The 21,072-nt window shown below is 48.1% G+C and overlaps 2 protein-coding genes across 5 annotated transcripts in view; one reads left to right on the forward strand and one right to left on the reverse strand.

Annotated features, from left to right (window-relative positions):
- The first annotated feature begins 4,369 nt into the window (after positions 1-4,369).
- On the forward strand, positions 4,370-7,470 carry hyi (hydroxypyruvate isomerase). Of its 4 annotated transcripts, none has more exons than XM_084444351.1 (8): positions 4,372-4,661; positions 4,824-4,935; positions 5,104-5,218; positions 6,239-6,317; positions 6,428-6,474; positions 6,561-6,630; positions 6,787-6,921; positions 7,102-7,470. In XM_084444351.1, the coding sequence occupies exons 1-8, from the start codon at positions 4,466-4,468 to the stop codon at positions 7,155-7,157; spliced, it is 810 nt and encodes a 269-aa protein (XP_084300477.1). In that variant the 5' UTR covers positions 4,372-4,465; the 3' UTR covers positions 7,158-7,470. The 4 variants fall into 4 exon arrangements, with proteins under 4 accessions (XP_084300478.1, XP_084300477.1, XP_084300479.1 ...); XM_084444350.1 differs by having other exon boundaries at positions 4,374-4,661; positions 6,425-6,474; XM_084444352.1 differs by lacking the exon at positions 6,561-6,630 and having other exon boundaries at positions 4,370-4,661; positions 6,425-6,474; positions 6,798-6,921.
- Positions 7,471-7,721: 251 nt separating this feature from the next.
- The window catches only part of szt2 (SZT2 subunit of KICSTOR complex), a 69,174-nt gene continuing 55,823 nt past the window's right edge, over positions 7,722-21,072 (reverse strand). Inside the window, exons 66-75 of the mRNA XM_084443896.1 lie at positions 20,866-20,952; positions 20,473-20,547; positions 18,528-18,593; positions 16,005-16,218; positions 15,437-15,617; positions 15,206-15,328; positions 14,442-14,994; positions 10,857-10,967; positions 9,703-9,771; positions 7,722-9,323 (exon numbers count right to left, since the gene is read on the reverse strand). Of these exons, the coding sequence (XP_084300022.1) occupies positions 9,180-9,323; positions 9,703-9,771; positions 10,857-10,967; positions 14,442-14,994; positions 15,206-15,328; positions 15,437-15,617; positions 16,005-16,218; positions 18,528-18,593; positions 20,473-20,547; positions 20,866-20,952 (1,623 nt within the window). The 3' untranslated portion in view covers positions 7,722-9,179. The remainder of the gene's footprint in view (positions 9,324-9,702; positions 9,772-10,856; positions 10,968-14,441; positions 14,995-15,205; positions 15,329-15,436; positions 15,618-16,004; positions 16,219-18,527; positions 18,594-20,472; positions 20,548-20,865; positions 20,953-21,072) is intronic.

Below are 21,072 nucleotides of genomic sequence, written 5' to 3' on the forward strand. Positions count from 1 at the left end.
GCTGTGTTAGCATTAGCATATATTAGAATAACTCAGCATGAATGTTTCCTCAGAGATAATGAAGTCAGTGCACGGAGAAAGGGCACCTGTAACGGTGAGGAGGAAACTTGAAACGAGAACCTACTGTATCTGACCTACATACATGCACATCTGAATCTGAGTCATCTGCCTGACATACAACCACCGTTTACTTTGAACTTACAGTACTGTCTTATCGAACAGAGGCCAAAATTCACCTGCCTGCCCAAACCAGGTAGGCTGAAACCAATAGCTGAGGCCTTTAATTGTCATCCTTACTTTTGTTTGAGCAGAATGAAACGAAACAGTACAAATGTTCAGAAATTGTCATCAAGATTTAAAGCTGCAGTATGTAATTCTGCACTATGAGCCTCCTACGTGCCAGTTGCGAGCTAGCAACAAGGGAAAATGCTGTCTGCTAAGTTAAATTCAGTCTCCTTAACCTCACGGTGTGTGGGTTTAGGTACCCATGAGGCCCCATGTTGTTAATAGGATCTCAGCACGTGCTTTAAACCAGGTATAGCCACGCCTGCAATCTTTTTTTTGTTGTTGTATTTAATTGTTTTAACAATCCTTATAATTGCTGTAGCAGGGTCAAACAGCAGTCTAGCAAGACGTGTTTTTCACAGAGAAGCTCAATCACTTATCCATCTCGATTTATCATAGCAATAGCAGTATTAAAATGTTTCATATCTTAAAAAGATCTTGCATGCTATACCTTTAATTAAACAGCCTGCTCTAGGGGCCGACTTGTCATCTGCCTTTATAGGGACATCTGTCTGACACACTTGGCACAGATTTGATCAGGGCCTCTCTGCTTCCTGTCAACTGATAACCTGCACCACAGTGACCTTTTCATTAGTAATCAACATTAATATTAATACCCAGTCTTATACTTTGAAACAACATGAAGCAGGTGGTTTCCCATTGAATGCATTGAAGAACAGTTGTTAGTGTACTGCTATTGCTCCTCGGTCATGGTGACATCACCATGTATCAGATAGGGTTCAGGATTAGCTCGCTCCCCCTGCAGGACAAATCCATTTCCTAGTGTGATTAATTTCATTGTTGCTTGGGATATTTCTATTCTATTTGCCTCCAGTCCCTGGCTGATCTACACCCTGTTTATAATTCTGGTAAGGTTGCAGGGTTGTTAGGAAGCATAGACTCAGTCTGGGAATGCAATATGATAGAGGGCTTCTTTTTTGTGCATGGCTGTAAGCCAGCGCAGCATGGAGAGCAAATGTTGGGCTGTCCCTCCCTCCCTTCCCTTTTGACTTGGAGATCCCGTTCCCTTGTTGACCTGCAGTTCTATGTTGCTACCATAAGAGGCAGTGGTCCCAGAACATCAAAAGAAAACACTATGACACCATTGATTTTCAAGAGCTCCGGTGGTCTAGTGGTTAAGGAGCTCTTCTCCCATGCTGAACGTGCTAGTTCAAAACACACAAAACTCGTGGTGTGGACAGTTTTTTGTCACTAGATGTTATAGAAGCTATGTAAAAATGTGGTTACCTGGTGCTTGTATGTCAGTTATTGAATTTATGTGCAGTAATTGAACATTTTAAATACTCCTGTTTTGAAATTATACCTACAATATGTGTCTCAGTAATTACCCATTTACTGTTGGTAAACAATTAAAGTTGCACAGAGACGGACGTTTGAGATCATCTAACTTCCGTAGTTTGACGTATTTCCGACGCAAACAAGCTATGAGGGTGGGACATATGTTTAGAGGAATTTGATTGGAACATTGACAAGTGGGCGGGTTTTAAGAACTTTAGACAGATTCGATAGAAGGATAGCGTTGATTGACGGGTGGATGTCGTGAGATTATTGGCCTAAAATCTAAGGTTCCTGTTGTCGTCATTGCACATGACCTACCATTTTCCAGGAAGTAAGAAATGATATACTTTGATATAAGATTACAACAAAAGTAGAATTTTGTAATTTTTTTGGATACATCGTTGAATAGGTGAACACTATGACCAATTATGTGAACCAAAATGGGACAGAATGCTTTTTTCATTTCAGTGCGACTTTAAGGGCTGTGGTCATCTCCCTACAGTAACAGTTAACAGTAGCTGTTAACAGTAACAGTTAATAACATCAGAAGACATAGACTTAACTGTGGCTACATTACTTATGTAGCTAGCTACAGCAACCGAAAATATTTTCATTTCAGCAGCTTTCACTCCCAGCCAGAAAATGTCCACTAATTCCAATGCTAATTTTTCGCTGTGTTAAACTCCATTGACTTATGCTAAAAACTTTAGCGATCTAAAAGTCTGCGACTGTTGGCCTTCATTTTTGTGGGAATCTTTCAGGGCGGGCAGGAGGTTCTATTGCATTGCATTGGAAGCATTGGAATTGATATGTCCAGGCGGCAAGACCTATCTTAATTTATCAGACATTATTTCATGTCATTTCAATTCACAGCTATTTCAGTGGCATGACTAGCTTCCGTCCTACCAGTCCTGCACAGAAACAAGCCAGCCACGCACATAAGCCAGGCTGGACCTGGCCTGGTTCTTTCAGCAAAATCCAAAAACACCATTTAAGGGTGGCCTTATTGTGATCCAGTGTTCACTGGGAACATAATGCATTATTGTATTCTAAACCACAGTGAACATGAATCAAACTAGACACACAATATTATCGGCGCCGAGTATTATCAGTCAGATCATGGGAAATATATGTATATTGTATTTATCATGCATTTATCAATACATTTATGTTTATGTATTTATCATCTATATTAAATTTTAGTTGATAAATACAGCTGATAATAAAAAGCCAGTATTGCTTATCTTTGACAATTTTTGATCCGCAAAAAAAACAAACAGGTTATAAGGTGTGATATTAACATTTTCACTCCAAAATGTAGCAATGGTTTCCTTCTCCACTCCCCCGTCTCCAATCACCCATGAAATAGTGTATTCACTGATGGAATCTATCAGGATCTTTGGACTACATTAGAATTTCAATCTCTAGCACATCATGACCTTGACATCTATGTCAGAGGAGACAAAATATGTACCTGTAACTAGAAATGGTTCTCAGATAGCACAGACCTCCTGAATGCTCCCGAATGCATTTTGTGGCTCTGTGCGTGCCAAAATTGAATGGGTTCTAAATTGGCCCATGCTACAGCCCTCCACCGAGTTTCACGAAAAAGTGGTCTGCGCGCTTCTATAACATCCAGTAACAAAATATGTCATGGTACCTTGGTATGTCCACACCAAGGATTAAACAATCTTCGTGGTGATAGGCTGCGCACTATCCACTAGGCCACCGCTGACCTGGTTAATCTGTGGTCTTTTTGTTTTGATTTTCTGGGACCACTGCCTCTTGTGGTAGCAACATAGAACTGCAGGTCAACAACTGGCGGAGAAAGGGAGTAAGCAACAAATAGGCATTCCCTCTTCATGCTACGTCGGCTTACAACCAACGCACAAAAAGAACCAGCGTTCCTCCCTTTTTCTGAACCAAAATATCCCACATCTCTTTCAACTCCCCTGCAGGGGTGGTGTTAACAATTGTAAACATCCATCAGTTTTAGGGGGCCGTCGGTTTAGCATCAGCCTGAAGAATGAAATCAATACATGCCTTGGATTCGTTTGTCACCCCAAAGTAGGCTTGTTAGTGATGGGACGTATGAGGTCTGTGTGGTCCGCTTTTCAATTTCTTGCACCAGTGCCCTCCCCAGGGCTCCCAGAGTCTGATCTCTGGTCTCAATTCACCATTCTGGATAGGGCCTCTTTGTTACTGCATGTGGTGCTACTTGCGTGCCTGGTTTAACCGTCTCCCTCAGCAGTTCTGTGAACATGGTGAATCCCTGAGGGCTTAGGTTTATTGAGCTTGTCTGACATAGGCAGATCATATTTGCAGTGCATCAACATCAAACAAAAAAGTAAACTTAGTTATTTGAGTAAATCTCTGAAATTGCAATTGTGTGCTCAAAGAACTAAAACTAACGTAGACAAAACAGCACCTGTCAAAAAATGCTTTTGTGCCAAGAGAAAACCTACTTCCTGTCCCAAGCACAGCAGTTACTTCAAAATCCAATCTACCCAGAGGACGGCAAACTACGCTCGTGTTTCAGCCAGAGATACGATTGGTTGGTTCATTCTATTTATATTCTGCAATTCAAAACCCATCCAATAAATAGGTTTACTTTGACATTTGACAAAACGGGTTAACTTCGTTATCAACATTGAGCCGTAGCATGGAACGGTAAGGACCCAGATTTCAGAGTAGCTCACTGCCTGCAGGGCACTGAGTAGGCTACTCCGGGTCGATTGGATCTAGGCGTCACCTACTGTACACACATCGACACATGACATGCAGAGTGGTTGCTTAAGTGTTGATCGCCCTAGTTTAGCCTTGCATTAGCCTCGCGTCACCAGGCTCCCCAAGCCTTAAACGAGCCTGTCCGTCCCCGAAAATGGCCCCATTAAAATTCTGCGCGAATATTTCGTGGTTGTTCACTGACCTTCCCTTTACCCAGAGAATATACGCTGCTGTGTCCGCCGGATTTCAGGCTGTCGAAGCAGCTTGGCTGTATGACTGTGACATTCAGGAGCTGCAGAGAGTCAAGAATGCTACAGGAGTGGAGATTGTCCTCATAAACACACCATCTGGTAAGGAAGAGAGAGAGAAAGTGACATTTGAAAGCTGTAATCAACATTGCGCAGGGTCGCCCCTTGCTGTCCTGCAATTAAGCTACTGTGCAAATAACCACATTTGACCAATTTGCTGTCATTAGAGAGAACAATTACTTCATGTTTTTGCTTTGTCTGTAGGGGATAATACGGCTGGTGAACTTGGCCTCGGAGCTGTTCCTGGGAAAGAGGCAGAGTTCAGGCAGGGTCTGGATCTCGCTTTGCGATATGCAAAGGCTTTGGACTGCAGGAGGTGAGGAACTACGGTCACGAGTTCAGCTGTAGTGCATGTGACTAAGGCGACAAAAAGTTTCACAGTAGGCCTTTACACCTTGCTATTGTCCATTCGATTAGACACCTACCCATCAGTGCTGAACCTAGTAAAAGAGTGGGAGTTCAGACATATATTATGTTTAATCAGGATCCACCTGATGGCGGGGAGGGTACCTGCAGGGGTGGACCGATCTGCTGTTGCTGCGGAGATGGAGGCCACCTTTGTGCAGAACCTGAAACATGCTGCAGCTGTCCTGTCAAAGGTGCCACCTGTTTCAGCTCAGCTAAATACCCAGTGAGCCAGTCTATATCACTGTCTGTCACACATACTATACTGAGCTAAACACCCAGAGAGAAGGCCTACACTGTGTCACACATTCTATACTATATAAGCTTAACACCCAGAGAGCCAGTCTATATAGCTTATATAGTAGTACGGTATGTGTGACAGACCGTGATATACTGTAGATATCACTGTCTGTCACACATGCAATACTATAGAAGCTAAACACCCAGGGAGACAGTCTATATCACTGTCACACATACTATTATACTATATAAGCTAAACACCCAGCGAGTCAGTCTATATCACTGTCCTATACTATAGAAGCTAAACACCCAGAGATTCAGTTTATATCACTGTCCTATACTATAGAAGCTAAACACCCAGATATTCAGTTTATATCACTGTCCTATACTATAGAAGCTAAACACCCAGAGAGTCAGTCTATATCACTGTCCTATACTATAGAAGCTAAACACCCTGTGAGTCAGTCTATATCACTGTCCTATACTATAGAAGCTAAACACCCAGAGAGTCAGTCTATATCACTGTCCTATACTATAGAAGCTAAACACCCAGAGAGTCAGTCTATATCACTGTCACGCATACTGTTGTTGTGGTGGTGTTCTCATCTCTATTCAATTCTGATGTGGTCTTGTAGTTACAAGCCTGGTAACCTGGAAAACCACACTATATCTTGGTGGTGCATGGTCAGACAAAATGTATGACAAAGTATTTTGATTAAAGCTGCATTTATTGATTTTATTCACATTGTCGTTTGTCAAAACCAATTAAAACAACCTGATATCAGATTGTAAGTCACTTTGGATAAAAGCATCTTCCAAACGATTAATGTAATTGTTTCATTGAGCCATCAGCATCCTATTTCAATAACCCATCCCTACCGGTTACCTGGCTGTTGTTATTCCATTATTTCTGTCTGTGTCGTCAGTAGCCAGCTGGACCTTTGTTCCTAACTCTCTGAAATGATCTCTTTTAGGAGGGAATTACTGGCTTGATTGAGCCCATCAACACAAAAATAACAGATCCCCGGTATTTCCTGGACTCTCCACATCAGGGTAAGGGCCCTAGGTCCTTAGCTATGTAAAAGTCTCAATTGCTGACACTACACGTTGAGTTGAACTGTTGTTTACCTACACTATTTGTGTATAATGTTTGACACTAGCAGCTGAAATTCTGCAGAAAGTTGGTCACCCGAATATTAAACTGCAGATGGTGAGTACCTTCCACAAACCGTCTGCAAATTGTTTGTGTAACTGAAGCTCACTGACCGTGGTTGTTGTTGTGTCTCTTTGTAACAGGACATCTTTCACTGGCAAATAATGGAGGGCAATCTCACTCAAAACATTAAGAAGTATTTCCCCCTAATTGGCAAGTTATTTCTGCATGGCTTACTTTTCATCAGCATAACACCAGAAACTACCTCACCTCGTAGGATTTTAGAATAGGTGATGTTTTAGAAAAGAAAAAGGAGGAGGCATCATTAGCTTGAACATTCTTCCTGTCTCATTCGCAATACTCTTGCAGGTCACATTCAGATCGCACAGGTACCGAGTCGTAATGAGCCAGACAGCGCCGGGGAGCTGAACTTCCCTTATCTCTTCAATACACTGGAGGAACTGGGCTATCAAGGATACATCGGCTGTGAATATAAGCCCTTAGGTGAGGGCTAGCTATCTGACTGCTTCCATTTTGTAGACCTAGAAATAATGTTTAATAAAAAAAATGTATGCAGTTCAGATGCCATCCACCGATAGTGAGTTTCTCATTATGCGACAGTAACAGATACAGTACATACAGGAAATCCTTGGTGATTACCACTAAAATGTCTTGTCGTTCCAGAGTCTACACATGCCGGTCTAGGTTGGCTGCAGGATTATTGGAAGCGCAACAAGTGAGGCCGGTCATCGTCCATTGTCATCACTTGGCTGACCCCCCCCCCCCCCCCCCCCCCGGAGCCCTCCAGGTCCCTGAGGCCTCCTGGCTCCCACATCCCCCCTTCCCTCCTGCAGCAAGGTCTGCACCCCAACTGCCTCCATTCCTGGCCTGACACCACCCCGTCCACAGAGCAATACAGCTGGGGAAGGGTGGGGGTTCATTTAACTGCGGAGTAAACATATTGTTTGGAGAGTGGTTTGAAAAGCAAGGTTAACAGCAGTGTGATTATGTTGTTTGGTATGAATATGTACTTACCTTTTGAACAGTAATGGCCAAAATGTACAGTACTGTACTCCGGAATTGTTCCGTTAATCGTAATTAAAGCTGATTTGTAAAATAATGATGGTGGCTTCATTTAATTTCTTGTCCTCCAGGGCGGTTTCTTAATAATACTGTAGCTGTCAGGCAGGCATAGTTGTTGAAAATAACGGTTGAATCAGTTTATCATCGTTTTATTTAGCATATACATACAAACCCATCTGTATAAACATATATACAAGTTTCAGACAATTTCACTAGGATTATTACAGTTTTAGAACACCTACAGTATGGATAGCTAGCCTAACTGCTCACATCTTTCATCATTATTAACATCAGTTTTTAATATCCAGTGTATTTTCACTTCCTAAGATATACCAAAGGTAAACTGTCTTGTATAATATGTAATTATTCAATCCTTCATTTCACGAGAATGACCTTCAAACATTCCCAAACTTTTTGGTTTACTTGGAGCGAAATGGAGCAAAGTAATGTGGTCTTCCAATAACATCAAGAACTGGTTGTACTGTATGGTTGTGTATTTGTTATTATTGTGGTACACTTGACAAGCTGGTCCTAGACCTGTCCAAACCCCTACCTCCTTGTAAACTGAGGTCTGGTGACCAGCTACACCCTCAACAAGAAGTCAAATTGTATTTTCCAGAATTTCCCAGTGCATTGTTGAATTAATCATCTCTTTAGAGCATAGTTAGAAAATAAAAAAACAGGCACTTTTGGGATGAAGATATGGCAGTGGGACAAATTCAATAGCATGTTTGACACTTAAAAATATCAAAATATTAAATAAAAACAAATAACCCAACACTGCAGAAATGACAGTTATTCATCACACCTGCAAAAGATTGGATCATGTGCTGTGGTACAGCTAGCCTGGAAGCCAGTCTTTCTCGCAACAAAAAAATTAAAATGAAACATTTTGCCGTACATCCGTGTGGAGAACGTGAGCTCACACGATCAGGGCAGCGACGCCAGTCTATGGCACGGCATGAGCAACTAGGGCAACACAAGGCACGGTATCCAAGAGAAACATTCACCTTCACATGTCTGTACTTTGAAATGAAACTAAATTTGAAATGAACGACAGGACAGAAGCACATTTTCCTGTTATACATTTCTAAAGCAGGCCTGCATACTACTGCTACTGTCCAATTCAGTGTTGCTAAGTGAGATCCACATAAACAATGATAAAACAGTAGTATGGCTTGACAAAACCAGTCTCACTCCCTTCTCTACCAGAGCACTATCACCCTTTAAAGGTCAGCGATACGCTTAAGAAGATGGTATTCAAAGGGGCAAATTGCATAAATAATACTGCACAGGTGCACAGTCAGGTGCTGTGCGGGTCTTGGGGGGTCTGTCACTGTGAGGTAGCGTTCACCTGAGCCTCAGTGTCAATAAAGTGCCGTCTTTGTGGCCAAAAGCCCACTGAGAGCATCCCCACCCCAACACTGGCACACATGAGTTTCATCTCTTCAATTCCCCTGTGAACAAGAGGAATTCTTCAAGTACAATTACGATCAGTCACTGAGGTGGTAGACCTTAGTGTGCTTCTACACTACCCCTGCCCAGGAAGCCTACAGTATGCACGAGGGAGCTACAGTGACTGAGTAAACCACTAGTGAAGCGCAGAGATGGTCTTTGACCTGGCTGTGTGTACCCAGAACTCCAGAGTCCGGTCTGTCTTGTCCGGTTGCTGCTGGGTCCTAGAGCAAGCCAGCCCAGAGGTTGTAGCAGGCCGTGTTGATCACAGACTCCAGGTGATGGTACATGGACACCAGCTGGGGGGGGGGGCTGTTGCTAGGCTGCGGTTGAGATGGCAACGGTTCCCTGAATACAACTTTGAGGCTCTGGGTGGGTAAGAAAGAGGGATGGAATTCAGCGTCCAGTCACATTCTAGGATCCGGATCCTGTGTTATGCTAATGTGAGCTGGGGCTCCAGCAGCTAGGCTTGTGTCAAAGCCTTGACTTCAGCAGAGAAGCACAAGCCTACAGACTTCAGGAAAGGTTACTAATCAACACGCAAGCGTGGCCACAGAGTCACCCCTACAACACTGAAGACAGATATGCAGTAATTGATCTGCAGCGCACGATAAGAAAATAACATTATATATATATATATATATATATATATATATATATATATATATATATATATATATGTAATGTACTGTCTTTACTATGTGGGCTACGAGCCTGTAATAAAGTTTATATATAACGATGACTCACCGTTTTTCCTGCCTGGGTATCAAGAAAGACCAAGACAAAGCAGTCAGTAAATTTCTGGTTTAAGACGGCCTGAAACACAAAGAAAAAGCAACTGTAAATTATACTGCAATAACAGTTACTTAAAATTCCACACCCCTACGGTCCTACAGATTAGCTTGGATCTATAATAGAGAATATTTAATAGATGTGCCATATTCAAGCTGTATGTTGTTATGGTTGGATAGACTATTTTCTATTCTAACAATGGAGTTGTTCTTTATCACACTTCGAGGTGTTGCGTCATCATCATGGCAATCTCCAGAAGTAATTACAACCTTAGGAAGAGAGTAACCTTCTGACACGGTGGAGGAGCCAACACTATTATTTCCCTTAAGACTCCGACAATCCCCCCTAGAGAGCCTCTTTTCATATATATATTTTTTTCACACAGCTTGCTTTCTTACATTTTTGAATGTATAATTATTTCTTATGCTTTCAGTAGCTTTTCCCCCCAGTTACATAAACAAGTATGGAGCCTGAGGACAGTTGAGTTTAAATTAGGACGAACCCATCAAAAGACTACCTCTCACTGAGACTGTCCATGTTCCAAGTGATACTAGCACACATCCTAGTACGTAGGTGTCTCTGATGCTGTTGCAGGCAGTCATGATGCGCTTTGACTTATAAAAGCAATCCCACTAAACTAAAAGGATGGGAATAGTTAATTTTTTCTCAGTAGCAGCTTGTCAAATATGTTCCTACATATCTATTCCTATTCTGGGTCAGATCGGATCAGCTGAGGGGGTAGCTGGGGGTTTTCCTATAAATAGAGGTGTGCTCCACAGGAAGGGGGGAGCTTTGACAAATAAATATATATAACAGCCTTGTATCTGTTCAATCACATTAAGTAGCCTAAGTGTAGCATGAACTTTAAGTTTTCGTTGTTGTTCTCAATTATACTTGTAACGTACAGTAGGTTTCCTCATTTTTTTTTAAATAAATAAAAATAATTAAAATTGAATTTGGAAACTCCAGCGACGCCATTTTCATATGGGACGACCCCACGTGGAGTCGAGACCGCTCGTCTGAGAACCTCTGCCTCGGATGACTGGTTGGGCTCTCAAGAGCCTGGTGTGGAAGACTGTGACGGTGCGACGGTGTCTTTTCTCTCTCACCAGATACTGAACTCCGCTGTCATCAAAGTGTCGGCAGCTCTGTGGGAAGCGGGACAGCAGCACTTTGATCAGACTCTGGTACCAGCTGGGGCTCATCGTCAGGAAGCAGTCCTGGGTCCAGAGGGGTTAGGGTTATGGTTAGGCTTCACCTTAACTGAGACCAGGCACATGCCAGCTACGGTACAGTGCAAGAGCTTGGAAGAGCAGTCGCAAATTGAGCAAGGCAAAAAGCAAGAAGAGAAAAAGTGTTAGAAGGAAATTATTCCCCCGAATTAAAAACATGAATAAAAGATGATTCGGCGATGATCCGGTCCCTGGCATATGTCTGTGTAAAACACCAAACGATGCCTGTGAAGGATCCACAGCAGGGGTGTGCTACAGGCAGCGTTCCAACCAGGCGACCCCTGCGACGCTACGGCGCCCCCCCCCCCCCCCCCCCCCCCCCTCCTCCACTCTGCTTCATCTGAGCTCCCTCCCCAGGACCCCTACGCTTCTCATCACTGGCATGACAAACAACAACTACATTTTCATTTTTAATTAGACATTTTCGACAACAGAATTTGATAATTGGCAAGTTACGATACGATAGCCTTTTATTGATTGAAGTGTCTCAATCATCTAAAACTATCTGTGCTATAATAAATCGTACATTATGAATCCAAAATAGTAAAATATGTATGGCATCAACATCAGTCAGTATTAAAAAGTGCAAGTAGAGGGAGGCAGAGGGGAGGGGGGTGTCAGGGCACACATACAGAGACAGACAGAGAGCAACATCAGTCAATGGGAGAGGTCCTTGTTTGTACAGTTTGATGGCAGATTGCATAAAGAAGCATAGAAACCGGTCTGTTCTACACCTGGGGGGGGGGGGGGGGGCCTGTCGCTGAAGGTCCTCCTCATCAGCATAGAGAGGGTGGGAGGGGTTGTTAAGGATGGACAACAGTTTGTCTCTTGTCCTCCTCTCCACCACTGCCTCCAAGCTGTCCAGTCCCTGCCCAACAACAGAGCTGGCTTTCCTCACCAGCTTGTTGAGTCTGTTGGACTCCCTGACCGTTGCGTTGTTCCCCCAGCACACCACAGCAAAGACCAGCACACTGGCCACCACCGACTGCTAGAACATTCTGAGCAACCTGCCACACACATCAAAGGACCTGAGCCTCCTCAGAAAGAACCGTCTGCTTTGACCCTTCCTCTATAGGGCCTCGGTATTCTCTGACCAGTCCAGCTTGTTATTTAGGTGGACCCCCAGGAACTTGCATGACTTCGCCATCTCCACCTCCTCCCCCCTGATGTTTGACGGGGGTTGGGTGAAGCCTCCTGCGTCAACGGGAATCCACCACCAGCTCCTTGGTATTGCTGGTGTTGCTGGAGGTGGTTCTCCTCGGCCCAGCACACAAACCTCTCAACCTGAGCTGTGTACTCTGCTTCATCATCTCCACTGATGCAGCCAACGATGGCGGAGTCGTCCGAGAACGTCTGGAGAGGGCGTGTCCCAGAGTTGTGTTGGAAGTCTGTGGTGTACAGGGTGAAGAGGAACGGTGACATTACAGTTCCCTGGGGGGCGCCAGTGTTGCTGGTCACCACCTCTGACTGGCTGCCCTGCAGGCTAACATACTGTGGCCTGTCAGTTAGATAGTCAGTAATTTTTGGATGCCTGAACAATGCAGGAGGTCTTCCAGAGTTGGGGCACTATCTTCAGTCTCAGGGAGAGGTTGAATAGGTGCTGGAAGACTCCAGCCGGTTGGCCGGCACACATTTTCAGCACCCTAGGGTTGATGTTATCGTGGCCCATGGCTTTCCTGATGTGGAGCATTGACAGCTCCTTCCTCACCTGGCCCTCGGATATGAATCAATCAATCAATCAAAGCTTTAGGTTTTTCCACCCAGGGGCCAGATAAGTGAGCTGTAAAAATTCTTCCCTGACCCCTCTCAACAAGGCGATCGAGCCTGGTGGGGTCGGGGGGAGGTGATGGAGTGGGTGGGGGGGATGTGGGAGTGAGTTGGAGATGGGGGAGAGGGGCAGGGCACGTTAAAATCTGTTAAAAAATACATTCAGCTCATTTGCTCGTTCCTGCCCCCCTACTGTGTCCATGCCAGACTTCCTGGTCCCTGAGATTTGTCTCAGCCCATCCCACACCCCTCTGGGGCTGTTGTTCTCCAATTGACCCTCAGTCTTCCCCCTGAAGACGCACTCAGCCCTTCTCAGCTCTCTCTTCAGCTCCTTCTGAGCCAGCCTGACTCCCTCACTGTCCTTAGCCTATTGAGAAGGGCTTTGATGTCCTTACTGATCCATGGGAAATACAAAACTAGCTGACAGTTCACAGCTTTGATTACACTACGCAGTACATTACTCTCTCTGGCAAGGCCCGCTCACCTTGGCACACTACCGTTTTACTTTCAAAGTCAAGTTTTAAGACATCTGGAATGTCAAACGACTCGCATCTTCATTAAGAATCTGAAGCTTTTCACTACTTTTGCAAAATCCCCAAAGTAAAATCATTCTCCGGTGATGGGAATCGGAAGACACTTTGCACTTTCCAAATGTTGTTCGATGTGGTTCGGGATCTAATTGGAAGGGATTCTCTTGATCTGCGAATGACATACTGAAGCAGAGCAGACCCCTGGGAGTCTCGTCTCTCCTCTCAGTGAGAACACTAGACTTTTAACATGCCGACGGTGAGGCGGATATACAGTATAAGTAACTCAGAGCACTACTGTATAAGCATTTCAGCATAACCTAACTGTATTGAAATCAGTAGACAGCGTGAGGCGAGAAATGTCTGGATTAAGCCGGTTGGAATCGATGGGGATCATCAAAAGCATCTCTATTCTGTCTTCGTAAGACAGGATGCAAATTGTGCCGTCCTGTGGTGACTGTGGCCTGCAGAGACTGTCGAATAGAGATCTGAGCGGAGAACGCTGTGTAAACAATGCTTCTCTTCAACGCCTCGTACCGCAGCGGAGTACATCTAAACTGGCATGTCCGCCCACTGCGCATGGACACAACAGCGGCCCTGTCTTCATGTTGCTGTCAGGTTTACACCAGCAGGATAGCGTCGGGCAGATTACGGATTCGCCTGGCAGGGTTCTGTACCTGGGGTCTTTCAGAGCTGTCTGTCAAGGAGGCCCCGCAAACAGCCTGTGTTTGAGAAACGTGGGCTTGAAGAGGGCGCTCGTGACCGCCATGTTCCTCTCCAGCACACGTAGGAGCCCCTATGATTATAAGCTCAATGGCTCCTTCAATAGGCAGAAGCCGAAGACATTAACCTCACATACCGTCACCCCCACTTAAAGCCTGCTGTCATCTGAAAATCACACAGATAACAGCTCCAACGTGCAACAGGAGCCGGGTACTTGAACCCGAGTACAAAGAAAAATAATTGGAATCACTGTGCTCTCAGGAAAGGCCATATGGATCCTTCTTCCACAAAGACAACACGTGAGGCCATACTAGGCACTGTTAACCCCTACCACACTGAGATCTGCATGTACGGCCTATCCGTATCCAAGCGTGGTCCAAAATCCGACCGCAGGAAAAGCGACGGGGGGGGCGATGGAATCTGCGGCGTGGCGGTTTGCGCTTACCAGCTGGGGGTCGATCTCCCCGATGGAGCGGCTCAGCACGGCGTCGAGCAGCTCCTCCAGCTCGCAGAAAGACAGCTTGCTCAGCTTCAGCTTGTCCAGGTGCTCCCCGTGGAAGAGCCGCCGCCACAGGTTGTCCCGGCGGCAGTGGCCCATGGCCTGCTCCACGCTGCTCTGGATCTGCCTCCGGGCGGCGCTCACCTCGCAGCTGAGCAGCGGGAACAGAGGGGAGGGGTAGAGCAGCCCCTGGGCCTCCGCCGCCCCAGAGCCCGAGGACCCCACCAGGGGGTAGAACTCGTTGCCGTCGCTGGGGGCGGAGCCGGCGGCGGCGGAGGGGGCCGTCTCCTCCCAGAGGTCGGGCTCGGGCTCAGGGTCGCCGTCGCCGCGCGCCCCGCCCGCCTCGGCACGGTCCGGCGCCGCCCTGCCACCCCCCACTCCTCCTCCCGGGTCGCCGGCGTCGCGGTGGATCTGCGGGAGCTTCTTGAAGCGCCGCATGTCGGCGGTCAGCCGGGGGAACAGCTCCCGCTGGCTGGTCATGATCACGTAGTAGCGCAGCCTGGAGACACGGCAGACACACACACACACACACACACACACAGTCACGGCGTCTCGCGCACAAACACGGAGGCGCTTCTGTGCTGAGCTGTTATGTAAAAGCTTTCCCCCCCCCCAGGGCATGGCGGGCGCACTGCCCCGGTCCGACCCCTGCGTTGGTAATTATTTCACCCGCTGCGAGCCCTTTAATCCACCCTCTCACATCTCCTCACCTCAGCAAATGTCTCTCCCCCTCCGACTGCTCCTCAAAAGGAACCGCGTTATGGCACACCAGCAGGGACACATCAAAGTCGTCATGGTGACGGAGGCCTTCCAGATCCTTGTAAGTGCCAGAGCTAAAGAAAGAAAGAAAAAAAAAAGACGAAAGGGGCTCATGAATTTATCATCTCTCCCGGCCAAGTCGAGGGAGGCGGCGGTCGGGTGTGGGCGGGGCCGAGCCTCACCTGTTCCAGAGAGCCACCAGCGCGTACTCGTGGAGGTCGGCGTTCTGCGCCCCCTTCTTGGTGTCGGCGGTGGCGGCCTTGGACATGCGCAGGGGCTTCATGCCGTAGGAGCCGGCGTGGTCGGTGATGTAGTTGTACAGCTGGTGGGCGGTGATCATCCCAGTGGAAATGGAGAAGCTCCCTGTTGGGGGAGAGCCAGACAAGGATCGGTGCAATTACCGCAAATACACACTGGGATGCTTCATTGTTGTCACACTTAAAAGGGGAACTTCACTCAAAGTCAATTCAAATTAAAGGGGCACTTCATTCATATCAATCCATTATGCATAATGATGTAAATATATAATTTGGTCTGACCCTGATAGCTATAGCTTTTTCTGCAAACTCAAAGTAAAGGACATTGCACATTACTAAATAGTGTTCATCAATGAAATAAATCATGCATGATGGTTTGATATAAAACGAAATACAAGCACTAATCACTGTGACACACTAATGGAAAGCAATGAGACCACACTTAGCGCAGAGGGCAATAACGCACGGCGTGGCGTCGAGGCGGACCACTTACCCTGGAATACGTGGTTGCGTCCGAACTTGGGGATGTCGGGGTGGTGCGCGATGAAATCCTCCAGGAAGCCAGTGAGCTGGTAACCCTGGCGCAGGGTCATGTGACACCCGTCGAGGTACTGGTGCACCACGCGCAGGTGGAAGTCGTAGCTGAAGGAGTGCACGTGCATCAGGTCCCGCACCTTGTCGCACTCCTCGGTGAAGATCATGGAGAGCTGAGGGAAAGGGCGACAAACGCTCACTGCCTCGAGGACCGCTACGCGGCTTAGCAGCCGCCAGCGGGCGTCCGACGCCCTTCTCCCGGGGAAGATAACCCTCGTATGAAAAGCGGCTTCCGTTCTCCGAACCCTCGAAGTCAACTCATTCATGCAAAGTACCGAAATTCCCAGATTAGATCGCGTCAGACCAACAAAGTTATGTTTCTAAGTTCCTTAGGCTCAACTGCCTGAGTTGCTAGCTGTCTACTATTCCTCTGTAGCATTCTTTCCATCTTGAATGGAATACCACCTTCTTGCTGTTTCGGCTGCTCCGAGCTTCGTCTGCCGTCTATCCAACAAACTGTGCCTTGAACTACAGGAAGTGCTTACCTCTCTGCTATTCCCAGAATTCCTTTGTGACGGCTTTATGTAAGCAGTTGTGATATCAATCGACTTCATAATTGTTTCTTAGTTAATTTAATCAAACATCAAAGAGGGGCTTACAAAAGCACTAATGGCAAATGCAAATGATTACACTTAGAGGCTGGAGTAAGTGGTGATTACAGCACAATACGAGGGGTTTGGAGGGAGGGAACTAAATACTGTTGCTGTAGTTGCTTTCATCCTGAAATTTGCCCGGTACAAACGCAAATGTCTCTTACCAAACCAACTTCTGTGAACGCTGAAGGCTTTAGGTCTACGCAAAGGAGCTTTCTTCGAGTCGGTGTTACGAGGGAACGTTCGCCACCTCATGTGAAGGCGTCTGTGAACGGGACTGGCTGGTATTTAGGCTACAGGCGGAAGGGCTGAGGCCTTCATCGGCGTTTAGATCACACAGGGGAGAGGGAGAAGCGCTCTCCGGCGGGCAGCACGAACCGAAGAGAGGGACAAGATAAGGACACCGTAGTAGTGGACGCCTGGGGGGGGTGGACGCCTGGGGGGGGGGGTGAGGAAGCCGGGGCTGGTTGGTTGGTTGGTTGGTATAGCGGGGCTGTTAACTTCTCTGCTGGTCTTTCTTCCCCAGTAGCGTTCCAGAGACCTGCAGCCCAATTAACCATGCCCTCTGACCTCCTCTATCTATTCTACAGCATTGGGAAGCTATTAAGGGCACACGTCTGACTTAAGCAGCGATTCAACACACGTTAGGAAGGACCTGTTGACCGGTAAGTCAAATTTCTGTTTGAAAGTATTAAAATTAATTGCCGTCTCACTTGCCAACATTCATATTGATCTGGAAAATGAATGTGTATTCAACTTTGAAACTTTTTATTTGAAAACTGTTTCAAAGTGTCCACGGGTGCTAGTCGAAAACTACGGACAGAGAAAAGGAGGAGGTTGAATGTCAGTAAGCCTCTGCAGGACGAGCCTTGTTCAAGGAAAACCAATGCAAGAGAGGAATTAGAATCATCGATGCCAACCACAAAGCAGAGAAGAAACGAAAGAAGCTTATTGGAGGAAGAGAGGGAGGGCCGGTCGTGATTAGACGCTGACAGCAGACATGAAGACCCCCCGCAGACTAAACGTTCTCGTCCGCTTGAGCAGCTCCTCCCGGCTGAAAAGGTCACCGACGGTGTTAGAGCGAAGGTGAACGGACGCCGAGGCGTCATGGCCATACGGACCTGTCTTACCCGGGCCTGCCCTGAACCTCCTAGCCACTCGGGATGTGCTTATAGAGAGAGCGCCTTTTGAAATCGCAAGACACACTCGAATACAGCTTAAGGGGGGCGAGTTGTCTCGCTCCAGCTCCGAGCTGCATACAGAACGCAGGGAAGAGAGGGATCGACCCTGCTGCTGGAGGAGGGGGGGGGGGGGGTTATTCTCCAGCCGCACGACAGACAGGAAGAGGACTCACAGCGAGAGCACGGAGGGCCACAGACAGCCAATCACAAGCGTCGGCGCCCGCTTCCCCAGCAGCGAGATGGGAGACGGGGAGCCGGCCCCCCACCCTGGCCCCAGCCCACCCCTGGAGAGGCGCGGAGTGAAATTAACCCAGGGTGACAGGATACGCCACTAGAGTGAGTCAGAGCCGAGAGCCTGCAGAGAGCAGGCCGCGCCAACGACACAGACTCAATCAGACAGAGGAAGCCATCACAATCCCAGAGAGAGAGGGGGGGGGGGGGGCAAAGAGAGAGAGAGATAGAGAGACAAAGAGAGAGAGAGATAGAGAGACAAAGAGAGAGAGAGACAAAGAGGGAGGAAGGGAGAGAGGGAGAGAGGGAGCGAGAGAGAGATCGAGACCAGGATCGGAGGCAGCAAGCAGAGGGAGGAGGAGGGGGTGGAGCCTGATTGGAGGGAGACACCCCGCCCTTGGGAATGCTGGGACATACCGAAGAGTCAGAGACCGCTGTGGCGTCTGGGTACGGCTTGCAACGAGGTTTGGTGAGGAGGGTGCCCTGATGGAGAGAGGATATGAGATGGGACTAGACAGACGAGACACACACACACACACACACACACACACACACACATACACACACACACACACACACACACACACACACATAAAGTACATACTACAGACACACAGGAAAGGAATCTAGGGGCACTCATGCAGACAAAAAACAGAAGTGCTGAGAGTGACAACAAACAAACACACACACACACACACACACCCACACACACACGCACACACGCACACACACACACACAGGAATAGCAACAGTATTGGGATCTATTACAGCAGGACAAACAGACATGATGTGTTTGTTTACACATGGATTAGGTAAGAGTGATGGGAGGTGGTGGTGGTGATGGGGGGGTGTGACGGTGGAGAGGGGAGATGAGGATCAGGCTAACGCTGGTCAAATATCGCCCAGCGCCAACACCAGCGTGACCGAGGCACAGTTGGACCGGCAAGAAATCCACAATCCACACGGCGTACACACACAGTACTCACAGACGCCTCGTCTCGTCCAATCTAGCACTCAAACAAATATCTCTGGCGACCCGCTGTGCATGAAGATGAACTCAACTGCCTCTCTTCAAATTATGGTGATTAAAGTGTCATTTGTCTGCTTCCCCATTCATCACTTTTAGGCGTTTGGTAACGGCGGCGCAGAGTAAACACGGGGATGACACCTCGTCCACCGGCCGCGTCGCGTTCCATCGCGGTCAACCCTCCGGCCGAAGACTGATCCGTCACAAGAAGTCTTTGTGTGTGTGTGTGTGTGTTGCGCGTGCGATAGCGTTGCTATTCGCCGTTCTCCAGCACAGGAGGGAGAGAGAGCCTCGTCTGCATGCGCTAGGCACGTTCACGCGCCGCCCGCCGCCCGCTGCCCTGACCGACCGCTGCTCTCTCCTCCCAACCCTCCGTTAGCTCGGCTCCGAGAGTGATCAGCAGCTAGCCACAACCGCCCCCCCACCCCCAACTCCCCATTAGTACAATTACCCTGCCAGTAATATGGATTATGAGTGCTCTGCTCCAACGATGTGGGAGGTGTGTAGGTGTGTGTGTGAAAGGAGGGGGCAGCATCGCCCCGAGCCTTGTAATGAAAGGGAACGGGAGCGTCTGCCGCTGGGTTTATCGATCGATTCCCGCCGTTTAGCGGATAGCCCCCCCGAGAAGCAAAACGGTGCAGGTGAGGTCGGCCCGGATCTGCTCCTCCGCTGAAAACGCAAGAGCCTTTTTTATGGGTTTGGCTATTCTCCACAGAGCGCAGCGGGGTCGGCGCCTCCGCCGCTGGAGTCCGCCGCGCCGATACGCTCAGATGCGCGTAGCTCGTAGCTTCCGGCCGACAAGCGGAACGTCGGAAAAATTCCCGAAACGGCAGTCAGATTGTGCCTTTTTTTTTTCCTCTGGTTGAGATCCCCAGGTGCTGGGGTGAAGCCCCTGGTGCGTTTGCGCCGCGAGAGATTCCCCCCCACCCCCCCACCCCCCCCCCCTCCCAGCCAGCAACATCTGGAGACGTTCAGCAAACACACAGCAGTCATTTGCAAATATTTACACGCAATTACACCTCGTTTGGGAGCGAAACCTGGACTCACTCTAGCTTACATGTACCGTGGGGAGGGAGAAGAGAGACAGGAGAAGACAAGTGGTGACTCTATCAGAGATCATTGCGGGTAAATTAGCTGCCCCCGGGCGTCCGAGGAGAGACACGGCCGGGGGTGTGGGGGGGGGGGGTGGAACCGAGCTGCCGCCGACACGGATCCCCCCTATGGTTCTGTTCTGTCCGTCTGACGCGCTCTCCGCCTCCCTGTCCGTCTCTCTGTACTATCTGAGGGAGTGGCCAGGGGCCGGCCGTTGGCCCCGGGGCCGTCGTGAGCCTTTACCTGGGAGTTGACGGACTGCCCCATGGGGATGCGCGAACACTCCAGAGCGTACTGCTTCACACAGAAGTAGCAACCCTGAGAGAGGGAGCGAGAGACGGAGAGAGAGAGAGAGAGAGAGAGAGAGAGAGAGCGAGAGAAGGAGATCACAGACTGTCCTTCTTAAAGATCACAGGCATTGTGCGGGCGAGGTCGATATAACTGACACCGTTACAAGCGGGGGGATTTTAGGACGGCGCGTGAAGTACTGGCTTCACCCGCAGAGGCGTTAAGAGTTTTCCCCAGCACTCAGTCTTGAGACTTGAGTGGGATTGAAAATGGCACCGTTCTAGTCGGAGGCCGACGCATGGAAGTGAGTGCTGATGCGTGCTGAGAGAGTGCTGGAGGGGGTCTCACCTGAAAGGCCAACTCCATCAGAACGATGCCCCCCGGCAGCGCCCTCTGGAGGTGGTACGCAGTGGTGGTGCCTGACCCTGTGGTCTGCTGAGGAATACAAGATTCGAGACGTCAGGACTTGATGTCAGTGGAGAGTGTTTGTGCGTGTGTGTGTGTGTGTGAGTGTGTGTGTGTCACAGAGAGAGAGAGAGAGAGAGAGAGAATAAC

The sequence above is a fragment of the Borostomias antarcticus genome (genome assembly GCF_949987555.1).
Source record: "Borostomias antarcticus genome assembly, chromosome: 10".
Classification (NCBI taxonomy): Eukaryota; Metazoa; Chordata; class Actinopteri; order Stomiiformes; family Stomiidae; genus Borostomias; species Borostomias antarcticus.

What these genes read in the sequence shown, in the direction of transcription:
- hyi (XM_084444350.1), top strand. Translation starts at nt 4,466, where the DNA reads ATGGCCCCATTAAAATTCTGCGCGAATATTTCGTGGTTGTTCACTGAC. An exon ending in CTGCAGCTGTCCTGTCAAAG is followed by an intron (nt 5,219 to 6,238) that starts GTGCCACCTGTT and finishes GATCTCTTTTAG; the next exon opens with GAGGGAATTACTGGCTTGAT. An exon ending in CCTGGACTCTCCACATCAGG is followed by an intron (nt 6,318 to 6,424) that starts GTAAGGGCCCTA and finishes GTTTGACACTAG; the next exon opens with CAGCTGAAATTCTGCAGAAA.